This window comes from Physeter macrocephalus, unplaced genomic scaffold (assembly GCF_002837175.3).
Source record: "Physeter macrocephalus isolate SW-GA unplaced genomic scaffold, ASM283717v5 random_56, whole genome shotgun sequence".
NCBI classification, from domain to species: Eukaryota; Metazoa; Chordata; class Mammalia; order Artiodactyla; family Physeteridae; genus Physeter; species Physeter macrocephalus.
Window position 1 is genome coordinate 33,700 of NW_021145345.1, and position 13,577 is coordinate 47,276.

The 13,577-nt window shown below is 62.4% G+C and overlaps 1 protein-coding gene across 3 annotated transcripts; it reads right to left on the bottom strand.

The window, feature by feature from the left end:
• Positions 1-1,257: 1,257 nt before the first annotated feature.
• On the bottom strand, positions 1,258-13,571 carry HIC1 (HIC ZBTB transcriptional repressor 1). 3 transcript variants are annotated; one of them, XM_028483717.2, is made up of 4 exons: positions 12,304-13,571; positions 10,935-11,108; positions 5,006-5,511; positions 1,258-3,546 (listed from the first exon to the last, which is right to left on the bottom strand). In XM_028483717.2, the coding sequence occupies exons 3-4, from the start codon at positions 5,421-5,423 to the stop codon at positions 1,376-1,378; spliced, it is 2,589 nt and encodes an 862-aa protein (XP_028339518.1). In that variant the 5' UTR covers positions 5,424-5,511; positions 10,935-11,108; positions 12,304-13,571; the 3' UTR covers positions 1,258-1,375. The 3 variants fall into 3 exon arrangements, with proteins under 3 accessions (XP_028339518.1, XP_028339519.1, XP_023983627.2); XM_028483718.2 differs by having other exon boundaries at positions 11,994-13,571; XM_024127859.3 differs by lacking the exons at positions 10,935-11,108; positions 12,304-13,571 and adding an exon at positions 6,686-6,757.
• Between the last annotated feature and the right edge of the window lie 6 nt (positions 13,572-13,577).

The following is a 13,577-nucleotide window of genomic DNA, read 5'->3' on the forward strand; positions in this document are numbered from 1 at the left end:
GGGGGACTTAGGGGAAGACAGGGTTTGGAGGCGGAGCCAGGAGTAAGTGTTGGTGGGACCAGTGGGGGAATCCCCCAGAGCCCCCCATCTGACTATACAGCCTGCCCAGAGGATGGGAGTAAGGCAGTGCCCTCCCGGAGGCCCGAGATTATGCCAGAAGGAGGGGGAACTGTACAGGAGAGCCACGGCCGACGAGCTGGGGCTGTGAGTCCCCCGGGGCCTCAGAAGACTGGGCTTTTTGGGGTATAGGGTCCCTGGCCTCTCCTCTGAGATCCTTTCCCCTGGATGAAGGCTGACGACTGGGTGGGTGGGAGACCCCATCTCTCCTTTCTGTCCCATTTGCAGCACTGGATTTGTTTCCTTAATAAATAATTTTTAGTTATGAAACATACCTGAGCTCTTGCTGATCTGTCTCTGGGACCGGGGAGGGAAGGTCCAAGCCACCGCACCTATATGAGGGCGCTGCTTCTGGCCCCTGCACCCACCCCGGTGCGGCCCACCCAGCTCCTTGTGCAGGGCGAAGAGAGCCGCTGGGTCCAGGGTCCTTGGTTACTGCTTTATTGCTGTTTGGTTCGAGTACAGAAAATGGAAGCGGCTCTGGAAGAGCCTGTGTACAAGGTAGGAAATATACAAACGAGGAGGAGGGAGCTAAAGAGACCACGTTCCAGCCCAGCCCAGCCTGGGCTCGGGGTTGGGGGGGCCGCCCAGGGCGCATGCAATAAATATGGTCCGGGGCCCCAGGGAAGGGAGGGGGGGACCACCGCGGGAGTGGGAGACCGGGTAGGCCAGGGCTGTCTCAGCCCTCTGACTCCAGAGGGAGGGAAAGGTTAGCCCTGGGGCTAGTGCCACTTGTGCAAAATGAGGAACTTCACATTATCAGTCCCGGGGCGGGCGGGGGCGGGGGCGGGGGGCCCTCCGGCCGGCTCAGTCCCCTCCCCGCTCCCCAACTCTGCCCGACGCTCCGACCCCAGCGGGGAGATTCACAGTGAGAATGGGTGTGGTCGCAAGGGCCGGAGGTAGGGCTGGGAGCGCCCCAACAGTGACACCCCTTCCCCCAAGAGCAGCACGGAGCCGGGGGAGGGGGCCAACGAACCACAGGAAGAGGCGGAGAAGGGCCGGGGGTCTCCTTTGGTCAAAGCTGATATCAAAAATATAAATCTCCCTTCCCCCATCCCACCCCCGTCCCGGGGTTTTCTCCCCACCCCCACCCCCGGGCTAAGGCACAAAGCAGTGAGGCCAGGTGGGGCCGCCGCCCCTGCGGCGACGCTGCCGCAGCTACTAGAGTCGTCGGGCGCGGTGTGCCTGCCTGCTGGTGGCCGCCGCCGCCGCCGCCGCCTAGGGGCGCGGGCCGGGGCCACGCGGCGGCAAGACCGCTCTAGGTGGGGGAGAAACGGTCGATGGTCCGGCCGTCGGGGCCGGCGGCCAGGTGCGCTCCCTGGCTCAGCACCTCGGCCGCCTTGTCGGGGCTGAGGCCTAGCTCCGCAGTGAACTTGGCCAACGGGTAGAGGCTCTCGAGCGCCACCTTGGGGTCGTGCAGGAAGTGCGTGGTCTGGGCCAGCAGCTCGGCCGCAGCCGCCTTGTCCTGCTGCTTCAGGCTCAGCTGTTCAGCCGTGAGGCGCGCCACAGCAAAGACGCCCTCGGGGAAGTCGAGCTTGCCCTTGCCATCGGGGCCGGGGACGCCGGGGAGCCCCCCCAGCCCCGCCAGCGCCCCAGCCGCGCCGGCCGCGCCACCCACGGCGTGCATCTTCATGTGGCTGATGAGGTTGCGTTGCTGGGCGAACTTGCCGCCGCACACCTGGCACTCGTAGGGCTTCTCGCCCGAGTGGATGCGCATGTGCTCGGTGAGGCGGTACTGGCGCGTGAAGCGCATGCCGCACGCGTCGCACGCGAAGGGCTTGAGGCCCAGGTGGCTGCGCATGTGGCGCGTCATGGTCCCGCGCTGCGTGAACTTCTTCCCGCAGATGGTGCACGGATAGGGCCGGGTCAGCCAGTGCGTCTTCTCGTGCTGCCGCAGCGTGGCCGGGTCCTTGTAGCTCTTGTCGCACGACGCGCAGCGGTACGGCCGCAGCAGCTCGCCCAGGCCCCCAGGAGCCCCAGCGACCTTGTCCCCACCGCCTCCAAAAGGGGGCCCGAGGCCGGCGGCCCCTGCAGCCACCTCAGCCGCCTCGGCCCTGCCGTACAGCGCCTCCTCCTCCTCCACGTGCGCCTCCACGTGCGCGTTCAGCTGCTCCGAGCTGGGGAAGCCCTTTCCGCATGGGATGCACACGTACAGGTTGTCGCCGAAGCTCTCGGGCTCGCCATAGGCCAGGTGCGGGCACGGGTAGCCCTCGAGGTGGCCGCCGGGCGGGCTGGGGTCCTCGCTGCTGCCCGTCTCCTCGCTGCTGCTCTTGTAGTCGTCGCCGTCGCCGCCCGCGCCAGGCCCGTCCAAGCTGCCCGGGTAGCGCGGCGGCGGCGCCAGGCCGAGCGGAGGACCCCCGGGCGAGGCGGCCGGGTCCCCGCCTCGCTCCTCGCATCGTTCGCTGGGGGAGCCGCGCTCGCGGCCCAGCTCGTCGCCGTAGCTGCCCAGGCCCGGCTCGTGCTTCATCCAGCGGTAGAGGAGGCTGGGCCCGTCGGGGCGGCCGGGGGGCTCGGGTCCCGGGCTGCCGCCGCCGCCGCCGCCGCGGAACGGGTCCGGAGGCGGTCCGGCCTCCTCCAGCTTCTGGAAGGGCAGCGGCGGCAGGGGCGGCAGGGCGAGCGGTGGCTCCTTGTAGGCTGTGGGGCCGGCGCTGGGAGGGCTGTCTGGGCGCGGGGGCAGCTCGCGCTCGCCCGGCGGCCGCTCGGGAGGCGCGGAGCCCGGAGGGCTTTTCTTGGACAGGTCCAGGCCGCAGAGCGGGGAGCAGCGGCGCTCCGGGGCGCAGAGCGCGGCGGCCGGGCCGGGGCCCGAGGCGTACAGCTCGGCGCAGTGCGTGTTCACGGCGGCCTCGGGGCCCGACGGCGCCTCGGCGGTGGGCGGCGGCGGAGGCCCGGCCGGGGACGAGTAGCAGGCCTGGATGACGGGCGTGGCAGCCCGCAGGCCCCGGCCCGGCCTCCCGTAGGGTGCGTAGCCGCCGCCGCCACCGCCGCCGCCCCGCAGGTGGCAGTACTTGCCGTGGCGCTTGAGGCGTTTCTTGCACAGCGCCACGAGGTCGGGGATCTGCAGGTAGCTGGCGGCGGCCAGCACGGCGCCCAGGCTCGGCTCGGCCCCCGGGGCCACGGCGGCCGCCGCCGCCGCCTCCGCGCCGTCAGCCAGGCGGCCGGTGTAGATGAAGTCCAGCACCAGGCGGAACACGGCCGGGCTCACCATGTCATGGTCCAGGTTGAGCAGGTTGTCATGCACCACCAGGGACTTGAGGTAGGCGCTGCTGGCCGCCAGCACGTTCTTGTGTGCGCGGAAGAGGGCGTTCTGCACCACGATGATCACGTCGCACAAGAAGCCCTTGGTGCGCTGGTTGTTGAGCTGCAGCAGCAGCTGCCTCGAGTGGCCGGGCGCCTCCATCGTGTCCAGCATCGTCTGCCCAGCACAATCTCCTGCGGGGACACACAGCAGCCGGGTCAGGGCCGCACTGAGCCCTCGCTGCCTGCACCCAGTCCGGCGCTTCTCCCCTCCACTTCCCCTTCCCCTCAGCTGGGCAGGGGCATTGAGCACCGCGGCCTGGGCACTGGCGGAGGATCCGCGGCCTCCAAGAGTGGGAGCCTGGGCCGGCCGGCCTGGACCAAAAGAAGGAGCCGAGACTGGCTGGCGGAGAGGAGGCCAGGCTGGCCTGCACCCCCAGGCCCGATACCGCCGGGCTCACCGCCTGGGTTCTGGGGGCTTCCGAGGAGAAAACTGTTCGGGCGAAGCGACCCTTTCGGAAACAGTTACCCGATTTGAGGAAAATGTCCGCTGCAGGAAAAGTCATTCAGGGCTGAGAAGTTTGCCCAAGTGGGATACAAGGGAGCCGAGTAAAAAAGCGCCTCCCGCCTCGAGAGAAGTTGCCCCAGTTGGGGGAAGAGGTCCGGAGGAGGGGAGCGCGGTGCCCGCCGTGGCGCCGCCCTGGCCGGGGGCTGTCAGGCCCTCAGTTGAGGCCCGGGCGGCGGCCGTGGCGCGGGAAGCGGAGGCAGCGGCTGCCGTGGCGGGCAAAGCATGAAGGCCGGCCCGGCGCGGGGAGGGCGTTATATCGGGGCAGGAGGCTGAGGCAGGAAGCAGGTGGGGGGGAGGGGGGAGCCACGCAGCTCCCAAGGGAGGGAGGGGGCAGCGCCCCGGGCGGGCACCGCGCACAGCCGGCTTCGGCCCTGACCCCGGCCTGCGCCCCACCCGCGTCCCGGCCCCGGCCTCGGCCTCCGCTCTGCATTCGCGGGCCCGGCGCCTCCCTCCCTAGCTCCCCTCGGCCCCTTCTCCACGGGACCTCTGCCGCCCCAAACTTGGGGAAAAGTTTCCCAACTTCAGACAGGCCGGGAGGAGCGCACCAGCCGCAGTCCCTCGGCTCCCAGCTTTTCCTCTCGGCCCCCAATTTCGGCAGCCAGGCGGCCGCCGGGCCTGAACCGAGCCCTGAGCTCTCCGGCCGTCCGCTCGCCCGCCCGACCCTATTCCCCGCCTGGCCCCCAGGGCCTCGCGGCCCGTTACCTGCGGCCGCAGCCCGGCCGGGCTTCCCTCCCCGTGGCGGTGGCAGCTCCTAGTCGGCGCCCCACCCGCCCCGCTGCCAGGCGCCGCGCTGTGCCAGGGAGGGCAGCGCCCCTGCCAGCCCCGCCCGCCAGCTCCCCTTCCCTTCCCCTCGCTTCTCTAGCCCATGTGCGGGCAGAGCCGGCCCCGGGCCGCTGACCCTGCCGTGAACCCGGCGCAGAGCAGCGGCCCGGCAGTCCTGAGTCCTCTAGGGGCGACACCCGGAGCCCTGAACGCCAGCCGCGTTGGGGCGCCCGCGCCAGAGGATGCGCCCGAGGCGGCCAGCGCGCGCGAGGACCGGGCTGTTCGGGTCCCCTGTCCCTCCCGGTCCCCACCCCTAGAACCTACCTGGGGGGCATGTCGGAAGCCCCGGGCCCGGCTGCCGGCGGATCCAGGGGGGACGTGGCTGCGCTGCCCTCCGCCCGCCGGGCCCCCGGTCGGTCTGTCCTGCTGGTCCGTCCTCCCCGCGTCCTGGTCGCGTCTCAGCCCCGCCGCGCTTTCCGCACACTCTTATCTGGAGCGGCCCGGGCCGGCGGGCGCTGCTGCAGCTATGGCGCCACCTCGCGGCCGTGAGGGACTTTGCGCGACACAGCCACAGCCTCCTTCCTGCGCACCTGGGCCGGAGGCGCCCAGATGCGGAGCTGGACTCAGGAGGGGGACCTATTGGCAGATTCAGCCTCCCAGATGTGCCCACCTGGAGGCCCCAGTCTCGGACTTGCGAGCCCCACAAACCCCGGAGTTTTGAGCTGAATGCTCTCCTGTACATACTTCTAAATTCTCACATTGCCCCAGTTCAGTTAAGTCCTGCCCGCAAGGAGGGGACAGTAGATGGTGGGAGAGAGGTTTTGGAAATCCTAAGGAAGAAGAAGATAGACAAGATCTTAGGGGACCCTCCTTAGATATTCCTGGTTGGGACTGTCCATTTGTAACCCCCCAACACACCCACCCTCACTTAGCCACATGGGATAGGTATGCACAGAATAAACCCGTTTGCACCCAGACCCTCTCCAGGCACTGACACCCGCGGGCGCTCATGTTTGCATAGACACACACCTGCCCCCTTCCGGAGTCCAAGATCTGGCTTTCTGGCATACTCAGGGAACTGTCATGTAGGGCCCTCCATGACCTGGGCAGAGGTGGTACCCAAACAGCCCACCCTGAACTTTCAGGCCTCTGGAGGGACCCCAGGATATGCGACTGGGAATGGCTGGACAGCGCCTCTTGGGGGTCCCGCAGAAGCGAGCCAAGCCCCCAGATTCCCCGTGTGAGCCGTTTTGAGGGACGACCCGCTTGAACGACCTCGTCTCCAAACCCACGGACCCGAGAGAAAAGTCACAGGACGGCCTGCAGCCCGGGATGCCCCGCAAGGTCCTGCACCCCACGTGAAGGCCGGGTTCTTGCAGGTGACGCCCCTTCTGGGAGGGAGGGCACCCCGCACTAGAGCGCGGGCGTTCGCACAGCTAACTCCGGAAGTGTCCCCGAGCCGCCCCGGCACATCAGGCCTACTGTAGCCAGCGCCTGTGTGGCTGAGTGGGCCTCCGCAGCCCACGCTCCGCCTCTTCCCCGCACCTTCTGACCCCCGCCCACATGGCGGGGGGTGGGAGTGGGTCCCCAAGAACGCCTGCAGTTTCTGATTGGCTGCGCCTCCCTCAGCCGCCGAGCGCGAGAGGCTGGGGCGCAGAGTTACCATAGTAACCGATGAGGTTCGCCCATATCGCGTCTCTCCGAGGCCTTGGAGAGCTTAGCAACCGCGCAGGGCCGCTGGGCGGCGGGGGCCGCGCTCGCCGCCCCCCCCCCCCCCACCCCTCCGCCCGCCCCGGGCTCCATCCTTCGCCCCCACGCCCGCGCCAGCAGTACTGGCTGAGTCACTCATTGAGGGGCCGCCGGCGCGGCCACTCGCGGTCCCTGACAGACACCAAGGTCTCGGGCGCCCCCCAGAGGCTCCCTTTCCTCAGCAGGGGACTTCATGGCTTGGGGCCAGGAGGAGGCTCCCGGACCCCAGAGGTTCTTCTGACTCCCACTGCTTACCGAGTCCACCCTCACCCTGTTTCCACTCCGTGTTCTGGGTCCATCTTATCCCAGTCCTCTTCTCCGTCTCCCCCACCCCTGTCCCAGAGTCCTCGCTAAGGAAGTAGCGAGGTTCCAAGAATGAAAATGAGCTGACAGCCTCCAGGGAAGGTGGACCTCAACATCTTGGCGGAGAGATGTGCTGTGTGCTGAGGTGGAAAAGTGTATGGAGTGCTGGGGGGAGGCGGGAAGACTCCTGAGCAGTGCTCTTAGAGCTGGGCTTTGATGGATGAACAGGAGTTCTCCCCCCAGGCAGGAAGGCATTCCTGGAGAAGAGAACCAGTGGGACCAACGCTGGGGGCAAAAAAAAAAAAAAAAGGCACGGTGTGGGGGGGGACTCTAGGAGGCCAGATCCCAAAGGGTATGCAGGACCTCTTTGACCCCATGTCTGCTGTAATCTTTTATCCCCTTGATGGGGCCAGATCCTAGCCCCACAAGGATCCACTCAGCCCTGTCTCTGTGCAGTGGAGTCTGTCCACTGTGGACCCACCCTAGGGTCCCCTGTGTCCACTATTTTTGTTTTTCTTCAACAGTCTCCCCAGATTCCCACTTCCCGACCCCTATTCTCACACTGTCCTTACATCTGCATGGGAGGGTCTGACAGACCTGCCCCCAGCATAGCTGCCCTCCTGTGGACTTCACTCTTCCTCAATCTTTGACCTTTCCCTCCCTCCCTAGTTCCACCTGCTTTGGCCTGGCGTTGTCCCCTCCCCACCCTAATCCAGCTCCTCTCTCTGGACACACTCCCCTCCCCCACTGATGGAGCTAGGTTGGGCCAGGATCATTCATTTCCCTCATCCTGTCCAGGAGAACTTTGCCTCACATTGCATGGACTCTTCTTGCCAATTCTGACCTCCAGGAACTCTAACTCCTCCAGGAAGTGGTCTCTTCCCTCCTACCCCCAGAGACTCTTCTCTGCTAAGCCCGCAATGTCCCTCATTCCACAAATGGGTCCTAAACGCGGTTTGCTGAGTGTCAGGCTCCGAAACTGGCATTGTGGACCAGTCCTCCTCCCCTCCAATTGCTGAGGCTTCCTCTTCCTCTCTCTCCCTTCTCCTGCCACCTTTCCCCCACCTCCCCCATAGAGGACCCTCTTGCTTATTTCTGGGGAGTCCAAGCCACCCTCCTCAACTTTTCTGCCTTCCCTTGCGTCTCCAGCTCCCGTCTGGTACCTAGACTACCACTGAGCCTTTCCTTCCAGGCCCAGCCTCCTGCTATAAAGCCTTCCAGACCCCTGGGCTCCCCCACTCCTCTTCCCTCATGTCCCTGACACCACAGCTCTAGATGCTGCCAGAGGCCCCCCTGAGGGTCCAGCTTCCTCTCCTGCCCCCTACCCCCCAAGGGTGACGACACCGCAGTGGCCCTGTGGGGTATAACGCCGCCGCGGGGCATCTTGTGACGTCACAGAGCCGTCGGGTCCAGGAACTGAGGAGTGGGAGTGGGGGCTACTGGGTGACGGCCTTGGAAGGCCGGGCGAGGGTGGGGTTGCGCCCCCAGGTGTCCCAGAGTGAATAAATCTGTAATGGACTCGTCCTCCTCCCCGCACTGTCCTCTCGCGGGCCCCCAGCCCGCAGTTCCGGAAAGTTAACCCCTTGTAGACCGGTACAGGGGGCGCGGGCTCCCCCTCCCCGTTCCTGCTTCCGTGCGCCCTCCTCCCCCTCCCATCTCCCCGTCGCATCGGTCCCCACCACCCCACCCCACCCCACCCCGCCTCGCCACTATAAATAGCCCCTCTTCCCGTTTCCTAAATTCCCTGCTGACGTCGGCAGCGCGTCAGTGTGTAGGAGCCGCGGCCGCATGAATGAGCCGCCGCACGAGTACTACGCGCGCCTATAAAAGCCGCCGCGCCAGCCCGGCTGCGGGAGGCGAGCGGGCGCGGACGCAATACAGCCGACAGGTAAGCGGGACTGACCGACCAACGGGCGACAGATGGACCGATGCACGGACACGGACTGGAGGGCAAGGAGGAGACCGACAGGCTGCAGGTTAGAGGGGCCCCTAAGGGGTGGGGTTGGGGACAGGGTGGAGGGGACGAGGGTCCACTCGCAACTGCTGGAGCCGGAGCCAGAGGCGTACGCAGAACGCTGTGCAGCACCTGCCTGCGCCCGGAAGGAGACGCAGCCACTTCGGAGAAGCGTCGATCAGAGGACGGACCTCAGAGTCCCTGCGGCTCTTCCTGGAGCTCCTGCGCCATCCTCCCAAGAAAGTGGGACGAAGGTGCCGGCGCCCCAGGAGATGCGCCCCCTCCTCTCCTCCCCGCAGAGCGGTGACTCAGCCTCGCTGCCCCCGGTCGGCTGAGCTGGGGCGCCGGCGAGAGACAGACGCCCACCTACCCGCCGCCCTGGCCGCGGCTTTCTCGGGACCCCTCCCCTCATTCAACCGGGGGCGCCCCCTCCCCGTCCCGTCGAGCTGGTCCCTCAGCGCCCCCAACTTCCCGCCTCTGCAGGAGGAGCTGTCCTCTCAGGACCAGGCGGGGGCGGGGCCTCGGCCGGACTGCCCCGCCCCCATCGCCCTCCCCCTCCCCGCAGCCGGAAGTGCCTCTCTGCAGGGACATCTTTGACGTCACAGGGTTTTGACGTCAAGGGCCACGTGCCTGTCCGCAACCGCTGGGTCAGAGAAGGGCTGGAGACGCGGGGGAGGAAGAGCAGCAGCGCCCCCAGCTGCGGGCGACGGAGCCACCCTGCCCGGGCAGCGCGCCGGCACCTTGGCTCTAGACTGCTTACTGCCCGGGCCGCCCTCAGTAACAGTCTCCAGTCACGGCCACCGACGCCTGGCCCCGCCCCAGGACCGCGGACCCGGCCACCTGCCGCGCCCCCGGCCCCTCTGTCCCCGAGGGTCCCTCAGCCCCGAGCTCGCTGCCCGCGCCGCCGCTGTCCGCGGTGCTGATCCGGCGCGGGCACCGTCATCGAGCCGTCCCGTCCCCGGTCCCCAAGGGCTACTGAGGAGCTGCCGGCCTACACGCACATCTCATAGCCCCAGGAGTCCAGCGCCCGGCCCCTGCCGCGAGCGCCGTCCCCCGCCCGCGCCCGCGCCGCCGCCGTCCCCCCACTCCGCGATCCTGACGTCAGCCTAACTGGAGCTGCCGTGGTGCCGTCAGCAGCGCGCGCCCCGCCCCCGCGTCTCCAGGGCAACCGTGGCTTTCGATTGTTACTGTGGGAACCGGAGGTAACAGTCTACAGCCATGGTCGCCCCGCAGCACGCCCACGCGCCGCGCCGCGCAGCGCACCGCCGGGGCCGGGATGGGGGAGGCTCGGAGCAGGAGGAAGCGGAGGCGGCAGGTCGAGAGCCCATGTGTCTGCGGGGGTGGCGGGAGGTGAGGCGCAGGGAGGCGGGCTACTCCGGAGCCGGGCATCCACCGAGGCAGAGAAAGAAGCGCGGTCTGCGGAGTATGCCTGACCGTCCCCCTCAGTGACCGTCCTGTCCTCCTAGCCGAGGTACTGCACCCAGGGGATTGTGAGACAAGGGGTAGTTCTGGGATTTGGGTTCTTTTTATCTCCTTGGTGGGAGGGAGGCTGCTGGGACCTGGAAAAATGTTTGCATCCTGGGGACCGAAGTGGGTAGACGGAGGAAAGTTTTCCTGAATGCGCCACGACCTCATTCTTCCAGGAACCCCTAGCTGAGTAGGCAGAGGGCAAAGCGTAAACCTTGAACCCATGTCCTGATGGAGTCACAGCCTTCCCTCACTCCTCTTCCCTCTCTTTTTCCCTCTGGGTCTTGAAAGATAAGAAGGGTTCCCCAACCCTCAGGAAGCCATAAAACTTGTAAAGTTAACCAGTCCTTAAACCGTTGTCTGAACATACCAGCATCCTCACCTCAGTCTATCTCTAGATGCTGTATTCCAGTTTTAGACAATGTCTCAAATTAACCTAAAAGAGGGGGAGTAAATATCAGAGGAGCTGAAGTCCTCTTGGGCCAGTGAAGCGTAAGCAATGACCTCTTCGAAAACATTCTGCATGTCACCTGCCACCACCATCATCACCCACGGGCTGACTGTTGGATATTGGGTTCAGGACCTCCCAAGGGACAGTGTTGGGAATGGTTAATGCAACCCAGCCCTGCCACCCGTTAATCCAATTTTTCTCTACCTCTCCATACCCCCTCCTTTTCTAAACTACTTCTAAGGCAGCTGGTGCTCGTTTCCCAGCTAATCAACACCCACACGTTGTCTTCTTCCCACCCAAGGACACTGAGGTCTTGGATTAAAATGCACCTGATTCTGGCATCCGGTGGACATCTGTGGGCAGACTGTAGTGTGTGCACACGGGAGTAGTGCACTGGGAAGCAGGCGGTTCAACCTGGCATCACCATCAACTGGTTGTTAAGGGGCCATGTTGTTTCTGAGCCTTCCGTAAAATGAGATAATAATCCCTCCTTTCTGGCAGGCCTGTTGTGAGGACCAAATAAGATCATATAAGTAAAAATCTTTGCAAACGGCAGAAAGCTATTTCGATCTTAAGTATTCTCTTAGGCTACTATGTCCTTGTAAGGGGGTGGTGGTGGTGGGAGACCCAGCTCTGGGAACTGAGAATGAACAGGGGAGGGGGACACATTTCTCTGAGCAGAAGCTCTAGGACTGGGGCTGTTGAGGGTTCTTTGCTTAGGGACTCTCTCCCAAGAGCTTTAGGAACTAAGGTGGAGTGAGAGGTAGAAAAGAGAAATGGTAGGGATGTTTTGAAAAGAAGAGACAAAGTCTTTTGCAGTCTGAACCCATCTGAAGGTGGTCAGAGAGGGGAAAAAAAACCAAAGGACTGTCTGTACAATGTTAGAGTTTTTTAGTATCTTGGAAATCACTTAGGGCACCGCACCGCCAACCTATTTAATGGATTAGGAAGGTGAGGCCCACGCAGGACATACTGTCCAACAGTAGTGAGTGGTGGCCTCTCTGCTCATCTTCTGTGAAGCAGCAGAGAAAACAATGACTAGTAAAGGTCAAGTATGGGAGTTCTTGGATCTGAATCCAACTTTGGGTAAGTTACTGAGCCTCTCTGTGCCTCTTTCCTCAGTTGTAAAATTAGGTTAATAACAGTATCTACCTTATGAAGTTGTGAGATTAAACTAGCTAACTAAAGCTTCTGCTTAGCACAATGTCTGGCATAGTTAGCACTTAATAAATTATATTCCTCTTGCTATCCTCTAGACGTCATTTTCTTTAGCTGAAAATGTTCGATCAATGATTCTTAACAGGAGAGCTTCTTCCCTCTCCCTAGTGGAGTGCATGAGAATCACATGGGGGGCTTTTTAAAATTACACATATTTACCAGAGACTTACACTCTACTCTCTAAGGCGGTGGCTTTCAAGTATTTCATTGCATAAGAATGACCAGGGTGGTCTGTCAAAATGCAGATTCCTGGGTCCCAGTAGCTCTGGAGTTGGCCCCAGGAATCCAAGGTTTAACATGATCCTGATGCAAATGGTCCATGGAATCTGTGTGGAGGGTGGGAGGAATAACCCCTTAAGATTCCCCATTGTTCCTGGAGGGCACGATGGGAGAGGACATGTCTCACTTGTTGGGAACCAGTGGACCACATGATCTGTTTCCTTCTAGGTCAGACATTTTGATTCTCAGGGGAATTTTTACCTCCTCACTTCTGCTCCACCGGACACTGCTCTGGTCTTCAACTTCACCCTTCCAACTTTAAACCCTCCCTTAAAATTCATTCCCCAAATGTCTTTCCCTCTCCTTTACTCCTTCCAATAATCCCAAGTAGCAGCAACTGTGGTATGCAAGTTGGCATCATTTTCAGCGCTTGGGGCCTTGCTGTGATTGCCATGAGAGCATGTGAGCCCTTAGCTGCAGATCTACTCACTGCTTTCCATTCTGAACTGCTTATTTCCAGAGAAGCCAGGAATCTGAATTTGTGTGAAATTCCAAAATTTTTAAGTATCATAATCCCAACTTTTTCTAAAATTCTATGGGCCAAAGCCAACAGGTCTATAGGAGTAATCAGTCCATTTCAGAGTCTCTTCCTTTTGCCAAGGAAGGGATCCCTTTAAAACAACCAAAAACAAAACCAAAAAAAAAAAACCCACCAAAAACAAGGCAGTAGCAGACTGTAGCAAGGGAGAACTTTCTCCCCAACCCCACTTTCTGCTATAAAGGTTCCAGACTCAGTAAACTGGGTCTGTCTGGGCAGGTAACTCCTGCTTCTTTTTTCTTTTTTTTTTTTTTTTTTTTTTCTTTTTAAAAAATCTTGGACAGCTGCTGTCCGTTGTGAAGAACTCAAAATTTCAGGTGATTTCAGACTATTTGTCTTGTTGTCTCAGGATGGGCTAGAGTATTTGTGCTACAATCTCCTAATCTCAATTCCTGCTCAATTACTAAACGACTTGGGGCAGCCATGCTTGAGGGCCAGATAGGGCCTGTTGCGATCTTCCAGAAAAGGAACAAGCTGGTGAGTCTGCAGAGGCAGGGCAGGCTGGGGATGAAGGCCCTGGAAGTGGGGGAAATGGCTGAAGTGAGCAGTCTTTAGAGTGTCTAGGAATAACAGCACTTTCAAACCAGATGGGCTGCTTAGGCCTTGGCTGCAGTCTCTACAGAGTAGCATCAATCTCAAACGCTGCAAATAGGGTCAAGTTTGGAAGAAGGTTACTTCTGTGCTGTCTTTGGCTTCCATCAAGGTCTAGCACCATCCCACCCTTCAAGCTCATAGTTTGGAGGGGTAAGACTGTTAGGGTGGAGAAAGCAGAGAACATATGAAGCCAGGTTTTTTTTTTTTGTTTTTTTTTTTTTTTTTTTTTTTGCGGTACGCGGGGCTCCCATTGCTGTGGCCTCTCCCGTTGCGGAGCACAGACTCCGGACGCGCAGGCTCAGCGGCCATGGCTCACGGGCCCAGCCGCTCCGCGGCATGTGGG

Coding starts and splice junctions, on each gene's coding strand:
- HIC1 (XM_028483717.2), bottom strand. CDS start 5,423: ATGTACAGGAGAGCATTCAGCTCAAAACTCCGGGGTTTGTGGGGCTCG. Junction 3,547..5,005: donor GCTTCCGACATGCCCCCCAG/GTAGGTTCTAGG, acceptor GTGTCCCCGCAG/GAGATTGTGCTGGGCAGACG.